Raw genomic sequence first — 17,648 nt, 5'->3', positions numbered from 1 at the left:
GTGATAGAAGAGGAAAAACAGAAGTGGTGTCAAATACAGGTCATAGGAGTCACACTCCCAATTGCTGCTTAAGCCAACGTGGTTTCCCTCTTCCATCCAACTTCTATGGCTCTTTGCTTTAGAGAATCATATATATCATATATCATATATATATGAAACAAACAGAACACCCATGGAGACAATGTATTATTAATATGCTGTTTTGTTCACACCCTTCAGAGATCTACATAGGATTATAAAAAAGAAATCATATTTCTGTATGCTACTTAAACTTTTTCTTGTAGAGATTTTGCTTAGTGACCCAGCTCACATATTTGAATCCAGTGTTAGATTCTTCAGTATAACTCAGAACTGGATTGCAAGGATTGAAAAGTAAGTTAAAAGCAGTTTCATTAGGGGAGCAATGAAGAAATCAGCTTTGAAAACTCACTGTGTCAGGAAATAATCCCTAAACATTTTATCTCCTGGAATGTTTTATCACAGGGGTGTCAAACTCAATTTCATTGAGGGCCGCATCAGCATTGCGGTTGCCCTCAGGGGGCCGGGTGGGTATGGCCTGGGTGGGCGTGGCCTACTGGGTGGGCGTGGCTAGAGTGTGTATAGCCTACTGGGTGGGCGTGGCCAGCTCTACATCGTTCGCATCAAGGGTGCCTATGGGGGCCTGGGCAGGAGTGGGACAGATCTGTGGGTCTCTGGCAGAAGGAGGGTCTCTGAGCCAGGGCCAAGGCAGTGGGGGCCATTCCCTCACTGTTTCCAGGATGGCTTTGCGGGCCACATGAAACCACTTCATGGGCCAAATCCGGCCCCCGGGCCTTGTGTTTGACATGTCTGTTTTATCAGAATGGGAACAGACACTGGGATCTTTGTCATCTCTGGATTAGACTAGTGCAATAATGCAAGGACTTGGGACGGCCCTTGGAAACCACCCAAAACTTTAGCTCGTCCAGAACGCAGAAGCCCATGATCACCAGTCACAGGCCTGCCCTGTTATACTGCTTCTGCACAACCTATAATTGATGTCACTGTGTTTCTGTTTCTGTTTGCTATCTTTTAAGCTGTATATGGTTTGGTGTCTAGCTAAGAGACTACTTTTACCAGCTAGATGCTGTCTAACTGAGCCAGACTGCCAGAAGTCCCTGTAGGTGCAATGGGACCACAGGCATTGTCTGGGGCAGCTCCTTTCCCATAGAACAGCTTGCCCTCACCCATAAGCAAAGGAAGAATCCATTCTTATGGTCTCTAGAGGGGAAAAAACGTTTTTTGCAGAACGCCTTGAGAATGACTACAGGGACGTATAGAACTAGACTAATAGACTAATAAAACCACGTATGTAAATATCCATGTATGTAAGTTTATTTATATCCTGCCTTTATTATTTTCACAATTATTTCAAGGCAGAGAACATATCGAACACACCTTCCTCCTATTTTTTCCCACAACAGCAACCCTGTGAGGTGGGCTGGGCTTAGGCAGAGTGACTGGCCCAAAGTCATCCAGCTGGCTTCCACAGTTAAGGAGGGACTTGAACTCACCACCTGTTACTTTCTAGCTTGGTGCCTTAACCACTAGACCAAACTGGCTCTCTGTACCAGTTGTACCATTAATTAGAATTTATTTTCCATGGTATTAATATCTACCTTTTAGAGAAAACGACAACTGAGACAGTAGATAAACTGCTTAAATAAATATAATAATTCTGGAATGCTGAAGGTTACAAAGTACTCTTGAATTATTTTCCCCATTTTTTGGTTGTCTTATATTCTACTTCAGGGCTTTTCAACCTTTTCACCCATTGTACCACTTTTATGATATGGCAACATCCGAGTACCACCAGTCGCCTAGCTCCAGGTATCTCTTGCTTAGGCTTGTGCGGTGCTGCCACTGGTTCAGATCATTCTCCGCAACCCCCCCCCACCACTTTTCTAGGATGGTCATGTACCACCTGCCAGGTGCCAATGTACCACAGGTGGTACCCGTACCACTGGCTGAAAAGCCCTGTTCTACTTCATGCAGGTATACTGAGAGCAAGCTACTCAACATAGCAGAGAATGTAACTTTAAAATAGCAGAGAATTCAACTTTAAAACGGTTTCTGGTAGTTCAGATCTGTTTATACATTGATGGATCCACCGGGGTTGAGCAGGGGGAGCTTGGCTCTTTTGCTTTCAGTCATCAGAGTTTCTTTGCTATGAATTTTAAAGGTTACTTCAAACAGAAAGCAAAAACAGGGAAGTTGTTGGCTTGACAGCACTTTTAAAAAAATAATGGTCCAAAGTATACAAAATGCACTTCAGCTTTCGGTATGGTTCTTCTTTAAGGGGAATTGTTTGATTTGCTATTACCAAGCTGAATCAGCGGACAAGCTCCATATCCCTTCTGGTGCTTTTATGACATTCAAGACCATATAAAACCTGAGACTTATAAAAAATAAAATAAAAACAACACTACAGAACACCACAAGTCCAAAATCTCAGACTACCATAGAATTGGGACTCTTTATTTGGTAACTTGAAGAACAAAAACATCACAAGAATAATGGTAAAATATAAGGCTATCATGCTCTTTTTATTAACTGACTGTAACATTTACAGGCAGTCCTGGAGTTACAAGAGTTCATTTAGTGAATGTTCTAAGTTACAACGGCACTGGAAAAAAAGTGATTTATGACCGTGCAGTGATTTACTTAACCATGGCAAGAAAGGTCATAAAATGGGACAACATTCACTTAACAAATGTCTCATTTAGCACAGAAATCTTATGCTCAGTTGTGGTCATAAATTGAGGACTACTTAAATCTTAAAAGACAAAAAGAGAAAGCTTAGGTTAGCTTAGGCTAAACGTTTCACAAAATCCCTAAGAAGTGGGCATTGAACAGATTACAGATTTTGCTCCAGATAATATAGAACTCGTTTTAAAACTTTCTAGACAAAACCAATAATTATACAATATTTGGAAGTGATCTTTTAAAAATATTAAGGTATTTGGGTTTGAGAAAGATCAATGATGCACACATTTTGTTAAACTGAATCCACACTAAACTACAATTGTCAGATGCCTTAGAAGAAAAAATATTTTATGTAGGAAATACCTTTGGCAGCAAGCAGTTTTCTGTAATGCACAGCCATGTGATCTTGAACAATGTACTGACTTGAGAGTTTGCAGGAAGAACTTGGAGAAAAGGCTGAGGAAATTTTAAAAAATGGTTCTAGTTATTAGATTTAAACATCTAGCACATTGTTTTCTGAGGATTTCTTACACTTCTAGAGAAATGCATTTTCTGATTGTGATATCTGAAGCAAAGGAAGTGGTATTTCAATGTGGTTTCTTCTTTTTGTGCTACTTTATCATAAAGTAATAAATAAATGAATTGAAATAAATAATGAATGAGATCTTTGTATGTATTCCTATTAGAGCTGCATTTCTTCGTATGCTACCTCTTATACATAGCTCTTAAAGAATATTATGTTCAAGGTTTAATCTCCCAATACAATCTCCATTTGAAAAGATTTAAAAGCTGATGATTTTTTACCTCAGGAGCTAAGACATAGAAAAAATTATGGATGTCTATTTTTCCAGGAATACAAACTCCAAGCTTAATTTTTTTTATTACTCTCTCCCCTCTCTCCCCCAAACTGTTATTTTAGTCAGCATAAAGGAGAGTACGTAAATGCAAAACATTCAGGAATTTGGAATGACTGTTTATTTTTCTGTTCTTGCTTTCCAAACTTAACACTTGGTTAAATATTCATCTTATGCACTATCATCAATTGATAAAAATTTATTCTGGTAGAAACAAAGTTGCAAAATGACTGAAAACAAGAGAAAAGAAACCTGCAAAACTTATTAAAAAATTTAAGTCCAGTTGCTGTAAAGGGAAAAAGTGAAACGCGTCATTTTCTTCCCACTTTACATACATGGACAAGTTTGATTTTCAAATCTGTTCGAGCTGAGTTCCAGGATCAAAGTACAACAATATCAAGTCTCACCATCCAGTGCTGACCCTCTGAAAGTGGCCTCCATAGGAGCATGGAAGGCCTCACTTCTGAAAGACAGTCACACACACACACACACACACACACACACACACACACGAAAGCTAGATTGGAGTTTGCTAAACTGCACATTGACAAGTACTTCTGGGAGAATGTCCTTGGAACAGATGAAACAAAATTACAGTACAGATTTTTTTGGTAAGTCACAGCAACTCAATGTTCACAGAAAGAAAAAAACACACATGATCCTTTTAAAGAAAAGAGCACCAGCCCTACTGTGAAAATTGAGAAGGTTCCATAATGTTATGGTGCTGTTTTGTTGTCTCTGATACTAGATGCATTGAATCTAGGCAGGGCACAATAAAATCCAAACATATCAAGATATTCTGGAATTAAACATAATCCCCAGTGTTAGAATGCTCTGTCTCAGTCACAGGTCATAGGTCCTCCACAGAATAACCCAAAGATACATCTAAAAGAATGGTTTTAAATCAAACTCTGGACTTTTCTGAAGTGCCTTGCCAAACATCCTGATCTGAAGCCAATAGAACATCTAAACTGGGAGAAAAGACCCATCAAACCTAAGTCAACTGCTACAGAGTGGGACAAATTGCTGTTGAGAAGTATAAAAGGCATATTCAAAGCTACAGAAAGTTTTTGACTGCTGTTATTGCCTCAAAAGAGTATGTTACAAAATATTAAGTTGGGGTACCAATAGTTATGTCCATGCCATTTTTATTTCTTTAATAATTTGCAAGACTAAGCTTTCCAATAGCTACACCTAAACTATTGAACATCTGCTCAGGAAACTAAGTTTGCACATTTTGTTTTGGGCTTTTCCAGTGATGAAATCAACCATATTTAGGAAGGCATTTTCCCCCAGATAAAATGTAAATTTTATTTGTTGTGTAGTGGGTTTCTTGGAAGCAGGAGGCAAGACGAGAGGGTTCAAACAGGAACAATGCTTTATCGTAATAACAGGAACAGAACTGAGAACAGAGGCTTCTACACAGCTACTTATATGGTTGGCCACTAGACGGAAGCCAATAGGTTCGAAGGAACCTATTCCTGCCCCAGAGCCAACCAATGATCATCCTGAAGACTGCATGTCTGGGCAACCAACGACTGTTACACAGACTCCCTAATTAAGCAATCTCAAGCAGCAAAGACATGTGAAAACAGTTCAAGTAAAAGGCAATCTTTTTACAGTATTGGATTTTTTTTAATAACTGCAGCAATCTTTTTAGGTTAGAAGCACACTTGGAATGTATAGGTATATTCAGAAAATAACTCCGATGTGGGAAATTGAGCATAAGAGGCATTTTCAATATTAACAATGGATTTATTTCAAATAAAATATACATTGAAAATTTTATTTGTAACCTTGTCTAGAAAGCTCTGAAGCAAGTAAGATTTTGCTCTCCCAAAACTACCCAATGCTTAAACAGTATGCTAGGAATCTAGATAAGTGATTCTATTTTAAATGGGGAGAGCCTAACTGTTATCAAGAATAACAATGAAATTGGTTCTCCCCCCCCCTTTTATAGTCTATAAAATACATCTGGCAAAATATCTCTCTGTTTACTTCTCAGCTTTTCTAACAACAGAGCAATTTTCCACTGAGGTTTCTTTTCCAACTGTGACACAGACGTTTTGTGGCTGGTTTTCTTCAGGTAGATAACACTGATTTCAAACAAAAATTAGGTTAGAAATCTGAAGTTGCTCTTCCCCTTCCCTGATTCACACTGTTTATATCAGTTGAAGCAGATAAAAGCTAGAGAAGTGATTGATTGATAAATCCATTGTATCCTATGAGAGGCAATTTTAATTATCATGTTAATCTCTAGTATTTTATTAACAGCAATAGGGAAGGATAAATCAATCTTAATGAAAGTTTAATAAATGATAGGCAGTCAGGGTCAAGCTGGCCTGTTTTGCAACTTAAAGGCAAAATTAATCAAATTATGAAGGCAGTTTCTGAGCATGTATTACCCAGTGATACCAGGATTTTAGCTGTGCAAATGTTCTTGCTAAGTAAAATATACAATTAGTCAATGCAGGACACCAGAAATAGATGTCATATCTGGAATCCTGGAACTCTTTGATCCTCATGAAATCAATTATTAGAATAATAGTTTTATAAGCTGTAATTAAATGCTTTACACAAGGGCAGAAATCCAAGGTTTATCCCTTGCTCCAGACATGTATATAAGCTACCTAAGGAGCTTTGTCTAAATTATCCAGATGGATTTAGTTTTAGATTTTGTTTCTCTTGATGCAGTCATTATTACGTGGTAATGCTTGCATTTCTCCAATATGCAATATCCCCAACTCATAAATTTTCCCCATTCCTATTACTGATTTTGATTAAGAACACAGCTGAGCACACAGCAGATTTTTCCATTGCTCAACTGATAAATAATGGGCAAAGGTCAAGAAGCTGAGCTCTTTACCAAGCTACCCAAAGAGAGCCTGAGAGCTGTATGTAGTCCATGAATTTCCTATTGCTGACTCACGTTCTCCAGAGAGTTCTATTGTCTTTAATATATATTCAGAACATTGTTGAAAACTAGTTGTATATTTGGAGTATAGTGCCAACTCATACATAATGATAACAAACTTTTACCCTTTTTCATTGCACACCAAGATTTTTGAAGTGCTGTATTGATGTCTTAGGACAATAATAAGTTAGAAATGGTAGATAAAATTATCCTACCCCAAGCTCTCTAGGTACACTCATCAACATGTAAATGAGTTCAGTTTGCCTTGCATGAGATTATTACTCCAGTGCAGACATGTCAAACACAAGGCCCGGAGGCCGGATCCGGCCCGCGAAGTGGTTTCATGTGGCCCACGAAGCCATCCTGGAAACAGTGAGGGAACAGCCCCCACTGCCTTGGCCCTGGCCCAGAGACCCTCCTTCTGCCAGAGACCCTCAGATCTGTCCCACTCCTGCCCAGGCCCCCATAGGCACCCTTGATGCGAACGATGTAGAGCTGGCCACGCCCACCCAGTAGGCCATAGGCACTCTAGCCACGCCCACCCAGTAGACCACGCCCACCCTGGCCATACCCACCCGGCCCCCTGAGGGCAACCGCAATGCTGATGCGGCCCTCAATGAAATTGAATTTGACACCCCTGCTCCAGTGCATCATTTAGTAATGGATCTGACTTTGTTCCTAAATTTCAATGTATTGGCTATGTAAAAGGGTACTTTTTTACCTGCTGTAAACTGGTACTGGATAAAAATGATTTCAAGTATACTATCTTTGGAGAACATCCAGAAATTGCAATTGGCACAAAATACATCTGTGAAAATTCTAACTGAGACCACCCATTCAGAATATATATATTGCATCAGTTTTGACTAGTGCTCTCTTTTAAATCAACTCTGCCAAAGATGGCAACTTATTTATTTTGGCCATACATCTCCACCATGAGTTTCAGTCAGTCTCTAGCTACTTGGAATGCCAATCAAAATGTGTTCTTGGGAGGTGGTTTATATACTAATTTTATGTTAATCAGCAAAGTCATGTGACTGGGACAGTATAAAGTGTTCATGCATAAATAACAGCATGTTAGCCGCAGGCTTTTACATTTATAGATTGTTGTTCAAAGTTAGGATATCAACTACTCTGAAAACAATCAGAATATTAAAAGCAAAGAAAATAGATGATAATCTAATTCATGATTATCAGTCAGTGTTCTCTATGCTGCACTAGTTTCCAGGTTTCCAGAAATAAGTCTGTCTATACTCATGCTCCTGAAAACCTTGAAACTGAGAATAACATTTGGTGATTTAGATGCATGTAATGCTCTATGTAGCCTTGAGATTCTTCTGTGCCTTATCTGTATTAAGAATTATTTATTACTGAAAAGCGTTGGGGTTTAAAAAAAAACAAAAAAACCCCAAACCTTTCTTTTTAAAATCAACCACATCTATAAAATCACTTTTAGGGAGAAAAGAAAATGATAAATTAGCAGGAAAAAAGTATCAATAGTGTTCTCAGCAAGAATATTTTCCTTATGCCAAAGCCACTATGCCATTACAACTGCAGCTTTGTAATTACTAATTTACTCTGTATCTGCAGATTAAACTGAAATAGATTCCTTTGGCATATTACATTTTGAATAAATCATATCTGAAGTTATAAATTTCTTGCTGTAAATCTGAAAGCAGAAATAATCATGCTTGATTGATGCAACAGAAATGGCAATAAAACATGCCTCTACCATTTGGCTGATGAGCCAAAATGTATGAACTGAAATGTACTGACTGGGTAGGCTGTTTTGTTTGCTATCATGCTTGGAACCACAATTAAACTGCTGTTCTCTCCAGTGCTCAGTTAAAGTTTGTGGATAAAAGGGTCATATCCACACAAAAGTGTCAGTCAGTTTAAGGTTAATCATATCCCTTGGCCCAGATTTAATGGGGATTTCACAAAATAACCACCTGTGCAAAGCACCAGCAGTGGTATTTAAATTCATCCCCAAATGGGCATAAAATGATGCTGTGGAATGCAAAATAAAGATCCTGGGTGAGATTATGTTTTTGATATCAAGACTATGACCTCTGCATTTAAAGTTGTCCAGTGAAGAAGAAGGGAGTCAGAAACCCAGCAGTGGTTACATCAGTTTACATCATATAGAATATAATATCTGAATCTGTTATCAGCATAAAAATGAGGAAGATGGAGAATTCTGAGAGCTATAATCCCAATAATCTCCAGGATAGAGATGATTTAATTAAGTTAAGTCATTTGAGTTATTGGCATCTCTTTGCAAGGACTTAGACTAAATAACAATGTACTTATCATTCAATCCTATCTTCCTGAACTACGGTAGTAGAAAACAAGCAGAAATGAAAGCATCAACATTTTGGGGAAAGATTCAGACCTGGGCTTTCACAAGCGCATAAAGTTACTATCACTCATGAACTACAGTTTTACATATCCATGCCCTGGTAACTCTGAGACTTACATATTTCAATGCATTGTATGTGGGACTGCTACTAAAGATGGGGTAGACATTTCAGCTAGTATACAATACAAATTCTAGATTGGTTCCCAAAACTAAGGCTATGTAGATAAATCATACCACTTCATTTTGTTTCTGGATTTTTAATGATTTTTAATAAACTCTAGCATCCAGGTATTTGTTGGCCTGCCTTCAGCTCACATCAGTTTACTACCAGCTTCATCTGAGGTGTGGATAAGATCATTGTAGTGGTGGCATTTTGATTTTAAGATATTCTTCTTCTAGTGACTCAATTGTGATTTAGTTGACTGTTTTCATTATGGCTTTGATTTAATGATTATCTTACATTTTCTAATGAACTATCCTTGGAACATTTATCCTACAGGATGATATATGTAGGTCTGATAAAGGTTATTTGCTAAAAATGCCATGCCCTTGATGTAAGTTAAGAGAGGGGGGGGGGAAGGGTAGAGTAGAAGTATTTCATCACTTTAAAACTTTCTCCAGCTACATGTTCAGGAATATTTCGATTCTATAAACATTGAAATGATAATTACTTTGCCAAAAGCAAGATATCAGTTCAAAGCTGTGAAACCAAATCAAAGCTGCAAAACCAAATACTTTCCATTATATCCATTATGCATGAAGTAAATAGTATTTTTGTTGTTTCTGAAGATGACAATTATTATTAAGAATATTATTCTTAAGAATATTAGACTGGAATATATAACATTTCTCTTGCTGAAAATGTTAAATACTTACGACTGCTTTTAATGCTCATATGTCCTCTGAAAGGGCCCATCAAGGAATGGTTGGGAATCCTCATAGCTAGTCAGGACACTTGTAGGGGGGAAAAAAGCAAAGGAAATATTGAAATGCTAATTCTGATTTTCTTTGATGTAAACTTTGTTGACAATCAGAATCAACCAGCCAATATTACTAGCCAATAAAACATGTATTTACTGTAGATTACTGCAATAGTTTATGAGAATGATAGAAGGCAGGGGGGAAAGTTGCAGCCTAGGTAACAGTCTGATAAACACAATCTGAGTCCAAAGGCAGAATGGGGGTGAAAAAAAATGCTTCAGAAGGGACCCCTCCTAATTTTCAGGAGAGTAAAGGTGTGTGTGTGTGTGTGTGTGTGTGTGTGTGTGTGTGTAAACAGGTACTTTCTGACTTGAAAGATTATGTTATTGTAACCTTACAATACAGGTAGCATTAATAATGCTCATGATACTTCTTGTTTGGACTACTTCAAAGGACTGATTTATTTATTAGATTTATATCCTGCCTTTACTTTAGGAATAACTTCCCCATCCATGCTTTTCCCATCAACCATATCCTATAAATTAGAAATAATTAAGAGTGACTGCTGTACGTAACCCAATATTTTCCATGACTGAAGACAAATTAGAAATCAGAGCTTCTTAGTCCTAGTCTCCTTTAGCCATTGCTCCAAATTAGGGACATAAGAACTGTTTCACTAGATTATTGATTTAATCTCATGAACATCTCTCTGTCACACCTGACTCAATTGGATTCTTTGAACAAAAAAACAAACAAACCCAGAACCTTGCATGCTGCAAACCATTATCCTATATTTATGTTCAAGAATATTTCTACCCCTGACTTATCCTCCCAAGGTGTTTTTAGAAAACAAGCATTGTTGGTGATTTATTCAGTGCTTTCTTTGGAAGTTCGTCTACCTGTTCAAAGAAAAAGTGATAGATAGCAACCTGCCTACAGTACTTTGCTTCTTAGTATAAGTAGACTTGGTAAACAAACCACCTTCCCTTTTTAGTTTTGTTTAAATGAAGCAATTCAGTTTGGGACTGGGGATCCATCTTTCTTGCATTGACATGGGAAAATGCTATCTTAGAATGGGAGCCTAATAGCCATAAATAATGCAACACTTTAAGTGAAAAAAGACAGCAGCACTAATAGAAAATGATAGAATACACAGTATATTATGTGCTTAGATGTGAGAGTGATGATGAATAACTATGATTCCAAATTAACATAAGCATCCATATAAAGTATTGCCTTGTTCTAAACTGGAGTATCCAACCTTGACTCGTGGACTTCAATTCCCAGAATTCCTCAGGCCAACATGCTGGCTTGTGAATTCTGAAATTGAAGTCCACAAGTCTTAAAGTTGCAAAGGTTGGACACTCCTGTTATAAACATTAATACAAAGCAAATAATTTTTAAAAAATAAAAAGAACCATGAGACAGATCTTGGGCCGCAACTGTCAGATTTTTAACATTTCCACCATAAATAAAAATATTTTAGCGTCTCTGATTTCAATTTAAGTAAATGTGCAATTTCACATGGTATATGGATAGCTGACTTCTGACCAAAACAAATATTATAGTTAAGAAGTCATTAGTAAGGGAGAAAGGCCTTTTTGATCAGCATTGGGCTCTCCTTTAACACAAATTATGATATTTGATAATTGACACTTGGAATACTGCATCCAGTTTTGGTCACCATGATGTAAAAAAGATGTTGAGACTCTAGAAACAGTACAGAAGAGCAACAAAGATGATTAGGGGACTGGATGCTAAAACATATAAGGAACGGTTGCTGGAATTGGGTATGTCTAGTTTAATGAAGAAAAGGGCGAGGGGTGACATGATAGCAGTGTTCCAATATCTCAGGGGTTGCCACAAAGAAGAGGGAGTCAAACTATTCTCCAAAGTGCCTGAAGTCAGGACAAGAAGCAACAGATGGAAACTAATCAAGGAGAGAAGCAACCTAGAACTAAGGAGAAACTTCCTGACAGTTAGAACAATTAATCAGTGGAACAACCTGCCTCCAGAAGCTGTGAATGCTCCAACACTGGAAGTTTTTAAGAAGAGACTAGACAGCCATTTGTCTGAAATGGTATAGGGTTTCCTACCTGAGCAGGGGGTTGGACTAGATGACCTCCAAGGTGCCTTACAGCATTATTGTTATTGTTGTTGTTGTTGTTAAAAATTTAAAAATAAAAGTTCAATGCAATAAATTTTTCGAGTGGATGCTCGTCTTAATGCTGTGCTTGCTTCATTCTTTAAGATTCTGGTTGTCCTGAAGTATCTAGGTGCCAAGCCAGAAAGGGCCTTATAGGCTAAAAACAGCACTCTGAATTGTACTAGGAAGCTTACTAATAAGCAATGCAAGGAAGACAATACAGATGTAATACTGTCAGGGCACTGAGCACTAAAAAAGAAGTCACTGGAGAGGTAGGTCACTGGATATTGAACCTATTGCAGTTTCTCAGTAAAATTCAAGGGCAGCACTATGTAACACAGTATTATACCCAGCAGTGATAATGGTGTGAGCCCCTGGAGCAAGATCCTTCTCCATATAGGGGCCTCTTGGCTATGACTTTCACCCATGCATGCAGCAATAATTGTGAATCCAAAGAACCTTCAGGCATAAGGACAAGTCTTTGGCAGGCTTAATTTAGCAATATACACTGAAATACCATCAACATGTTGGAGATGCCACACTCTTAACTGATAGATGATCTTTCTCTGCATTTTCATGTCAAAGTTTAAAAGAAAAAAAATGAGCCCCCGGCATCTCAAAACATAGTACCGGTAGCTTAACCATTGCAAATCAGTACCTCCATTCTCAACCTATGCAGATAGTTCAGAAGGATACCGTAGTTGAAGGTATCACAAAAAGAACCAACAGAGGCTTCCTCAGGCAGAACTCAGCAATATATAAGACAGCAAAATAATGGAAAAGATAGATGAGTTTTGTCCTTCATCCTCAAATTTGATCACCAGTTCCTTGAAATTTAAGTTAAAGGGAATACACTTTAACTCTGCACTGTCAACCTTATTCCAGCTCTAATTAAAACAAACTCTTCTTTGCTTTTCAGATATTGCTTAGCTTTAAGGTATTAATCTGTCAGCAGAATTAGTTTATGAAAGCATCTAGTACATCTAGATTTTACATGCCGAGATTATTCCTGTTTCTTGACCTTTCCGGAAACTAACAATGAAAGTACTGCTGCTGCAAACAACAGCTTCCCTTCAATTATCTGTTCCATTTCTGAAAAGATCTCCATTTATTCTAAATCAAACCTCATTTGTGACTCTAGCATGACTGCTTCTTGAATGTATTGCTTTTAAAAAAGTTCTAAACATTTATTGAGTTGAATTGATTAAACCAAATGCAATTAATGGATTTATTGTAGCTTAAAAATAGAACAGGAGTTAATCACAGCCAGGTACCGGTAGCTATTGTGCTACCAATATAGCATAGAAAATAAGTAGCAACTGCCATGGCTTCACTACCCCCTCGATTAAATTGTACAGTTAAACAAGTGGATAGGATGATTTAGATCTTTAAAAATGTTTATTCTGATTGCAGTTCCATGTCCTGAGAAAGTCTATAGTGCTGTGATAGGAAAAGAAAAAGAATCTGAACTTTGCTCTTTGCTATCTATACATTCTATCTATCCCATCATTTTTTTAAAAAAAATCATGTTTATTAAAAGCTATCTGAGAATACTAAATAAATATATCACATGATAACTACATAGAACAGACATGTCAAACACAAGGCCCGGGGGCCGGATCCGGCCCGTGAAGTGGTTTCATGTGGCCCGCGAAGCCATCCTGGAAACAGTGAGGGAACATCCCCCACTGCCTTGGCCCTGGCCCAGAGACCCTCCTTCTGCCAGAGACCCTCAGATCTGTCCCACTCCTGCCCAGGCCCCCATAGGCACCCTTGATGCGAACGATGTAGAGTTGGCCATGCCCACCCAGTAGGCCATACACACTCTAGCCACGCCCACCCAGTAGGCCACACCCACCCGGCCCCCTGAGGGCAACTGCAATGCTGATGCGGCCCTCAATGAAATTGAGTTTGACACCGAACAAAGTGGCATCTTTTGTTTTCTGCAAATGGGAATTCAAGGAGTTCAGATTACTTCAGTAAAGATTATTCTCCTAGTAATTGTGTGTTAGCATAACATAACTTCATAGTTATGTGCCAGGTGTTAGAGCCGAAGAAACTGAAAATAGTTCAACATACCCTTGCTTATATTCTAGCTACTAACCATCTATGAGGTTGTCATTTCCTGAACAGGTTTCTCTCTCTGTGTGTATGTGCAAGAATAAAAGCAAAGATGGTCTGATCAAGGTCAAAGTCACCATGAACAGACTGGTTTACTCTCATTTTTATCTCTCCACTTAGATACTAACACAACTGCAAGGAAGATAATGAAAAGGGGGAAAATGGTGCAGCTACAGCAGCTTAATTTTGTAGTTGTTTTAGCCTGGAGCCTTCTCTGTGCCTGGAGGCCAGAAATAATAGTCAGCATTTTTAGGAACAGCTTTGTGTATGTGTGTACTGGATACTATATTCATCTAAGCCAGGCTTTCCACACCATGTTTTGAGAAAACCTGAGGTCTTCAAATGTATGCATGCATGTCCATTTCAAAAAGGACATGCGTACATACATGTCAATTTATTGTTATTAGAGTTTTGCCTGTAGATAAGGAATTCCAAGGTTTTGTTATTTTTAACTAAAAGGTTGTGTAGCTTGAAAAAAAAAAGAAAAAGAAAATTTGTGATATAACTTCTTATCATACTTTCTGGCTGATAAGATGAGAACTGTGCAAAGCCCCTAATCTGAAATAAGAGACATATTAGATTTAAGCTTCTGTCCCTTTATTGCCCACCACTAAAATCTCATATCCCAAAAGGCTTTTCTTGGAAGCAGATACATTTGCAGAAGCTGTGCAAGAAAGAAACAGGAGCTGAAGTATAAATTGTGATCTTCTGTTTCCTCAAGATTGCCACGAGAAAGGTTCTTTTCAAAAAATTGATCAAAAATGGCAATGCAAGAAAGAGGTAGCTCAAGAAGACAGTTACTAAATGGGAAAGCTGAAAAAGTTTCATGAAAAACACCATATTGCCCTTCTTAACGCCTTCAACTGGAAACACAAATTTCAAATACAGCAAGTCATTATTTTACAGGTAGTCCTCGACTAATGACCACAACTGAGTCCAACATTTCTGTTGATAAGTGAGACACTAGTTAAGTGAATTTTGCCCAATTTTAGGACCTTCCTTGCCCCAGTGGATAAGTGAATCACTCCAGTTGTTAAGCTAGGAACGGGGTTGTTAAGTGAATCTGGCTCCCCCATTGACTTTGCTTGTCAGAAGATCACAAAAGGTGATCACATGATAGCCCCGGGGATACTGAAACTGCCATAAAGCATCTGAATTTTGATCACATGGCCACGGAGACGCTGCAACGGTTGTGTGAAAAACAGTCATAAGTCACTTTTTTCAGTGCCGCTATAACTTTGAACCGTCACTAAATGAATGGTTATAAGTAGAGGACTACCAGTATTAAGGCTAGGTTTCCACTTCACACCAACCCCTCATGTGGTTTTTGTGGTGTTGCCTTAGCATATTTTATAGGACACACAACTAGAATACATTGTAGGAGCCCTGCTCATCTGGGTTTTTTTTTCTTAGTAATGATTAGAAAAATCACAATTATTAGTACCTGATAGGTAACATTTTAATCATAATATTGCCACATTGTGCTAATAAATTCTGGGATTGAAAGTAAGCACAGATTATTGAAGTTACCTTGCTTCACAGTAATAGGCTACTGAGTCAAATATCCTATAAAAGTAGCAAACACACTTCAAGTACAGATGAAAGTGATAAAAGAAATAGTTACAGAAAATTTTCTTCTGATGCCAGTTCAGAGGAATCAGAAAGCCTTGTTTATTATGTTCTGTTGCAATGATACGTTGCTAGGGGTTCCATAAATTGTGTTTCAGATTCAGATTGTGAATATCTGGTTTAGTTCAATTACTGTTTGTTGAACAAGCCATTACAACCAATTCACATGTAATTCTAAGCCCCATGAAGCACAGTGTACAAGCCACAATGGCTGGCTTCACACTTACTATTATGTGTGCATTTCAAGCCATTCTCTCATGCAAATGTTTCAGTTCAAAGGAATATTAATCAGTCAGACATTTCAACAGCAGTCAACTAACTAGACTGCTTCTTTAAAGCTTTTGCAATGTCTGGTCTTCAGTCTGAAAGACTTCCAAGATGAGATTGCAGAATAATAAAAGCAACACTGTCCCTGTCCTTAGGTTTAGGTTTTAAGAACACACAATAAAAAATAAAAGAGCAGAAAGGAATGGGAAAGAGAAAATAATTCTGGGACCAGGTTTTAATGTTTTATGATTTAATGTGATGAAATGAGGTATAAAAGGTGGCCCAGATGATGTCACTGCCTCCAAATAGATGGACATTTTGCTCTTCAACATGCCAATTAGCATTATGAGCTGGGACCAGCAATACAGTATAATAATTTCATAAGTAATATGCTATTCTGCCTGACAATCATTATCCTGTTAAGCACCAGCAATCACTGAGAAAGGTAAAACTGTTTTAGTGTAGCTGATTTGAGGTGAATCAAGGAAGAAATTGGATTTGGAAACTTACTGTTCACTAATGTGCGAAAACAGCAAAATAACACATTCCAGTAACATTGATTATGTATGAACTCTAAAAGCTACAAATTGCTGAAAACACATAATTTAATTAAAAAATAACCAATGAATATACGTAAACAATCTTTCTGCATCTATTGTGCATCATAAGAATAAGACTGATTGGCTTGATCTGTTCTACATTAGCCCCAGTTTAATATGCCATCTGCTAACAGCAGGTAAAATTTTTCATTTTAACCTGTTAAATATTATATATGGTGCCTACAACATAATTTTACACTCTCAGATACATGGGTATTTGGGCTATGTAAAGATTGTTGAATTAGTTACCGTATTAGGATTACACTTCAATATTTTAAAATAAGATTGCGGTACCTGGAATCATTTCCCTACTATTAAAGAGGATCTGATAAGAAAAACAGAAGACACCATATTTTATTCCAAAATTTATTGGAATAAAATATATTTGACCTCTATGTTTTTATGCGGGAAGTTCAGATACAAGTGATCAGGACTTTTTTTTGTCATAGAACGCTCAGAACGGAGTTCCAGCACCTTTTTTGGATGGAACCTTGTAGGATAGCCAAGGCGGGTTGTATGACATGTGTGAGTTCCGGCACCTTTTTCTTTTACAAAAAAAGCACTGCAAGTGATACAGTCAACCAGCTATGTTAATAGAAAATCAGCCTTGAGAATAAGTAAGTCTCTGCTCAAATAACAAAGATGTCTTTAAGATGTTTGTATAATCACACAGAAGCCTTTTGGGCATTTTTGTTACTTGATTTCTCTTGGTATTTTTAAACAGGTCAGATGTTACAAGCTCCTTAGAGTCAATATTTCATAGACGGAAGATGTCTAAGGAGGTTTATGCAAAGCTTTCCAAGGAGGTACTACTGTACTTGGCAACTACTACAGGACAATAATAGGAACCCATAAAGCCGCCACAATGCTTTTGCAAGACTCATGCAGTTATTTGAGAGCTACTTCTGATTGGTTTTTTTTTCCTTTAAGAATATTGAATGATAATTCTGGAATTTACAGGGAAGCAAAGACAAAATGCGAAGTTACTCTAGGACAGTTGAGTTGGGGGTGGGGGTGGGGGGTGGAGGGAAGGGCGCGCGGAAATGTCAGTATTATGAAGCAAGAAAAAAAATTTCCACGATTCTTTCTCAACAATCCTGCCACCGCAGTG

General features: G+C 37.8%; 1 protein-coding gene across 1 annotated transcript in view; it reads right to left on the bottom strand.

Moving 5' to 3' along the window:
* The window catches only part of LOC308663303 (spermatogenesis-associated protein 7-like), a gene marked incomplete at its 5' end in the record, with an annotated part of 36,988 nt that extends 27,194 nt beyond the window's left edge, over positions 1–9,794 (bottom strand). Inside the window, 2 exons of the mRNA XM_081319616.1 lie at positions 3,088–3,180; positions 9,731–9,794. Of these exons, the coding sequence (XP_081175742.1) occupies positions 3,088–3,180; positions 9,731–9,794 (157 nt within the window). The remainder of the gene's footprint in view (positions 1–3,087; positions 3,181–9,730) is intronic.
* Between the last annotated feature and the right edge of the window lie 7,854 nt (positions 9,795–17,648).

Source organism: Vipera berus (assembly GCF_964194415.1).
Source record: "Vipera berus genome assembly, chromosome: 1".
Lineage (NCBI taxonomy): Eukaryota > Metazoa > Chordata > Lepidosauria > Squamata > Viperidae > Vipera > Vipera berus.
The sequence above is the reverse complement of the archived record's forward strand: the minus strand, read 5'-3'. Positions and strand labels throughout refer to the sequence as shown.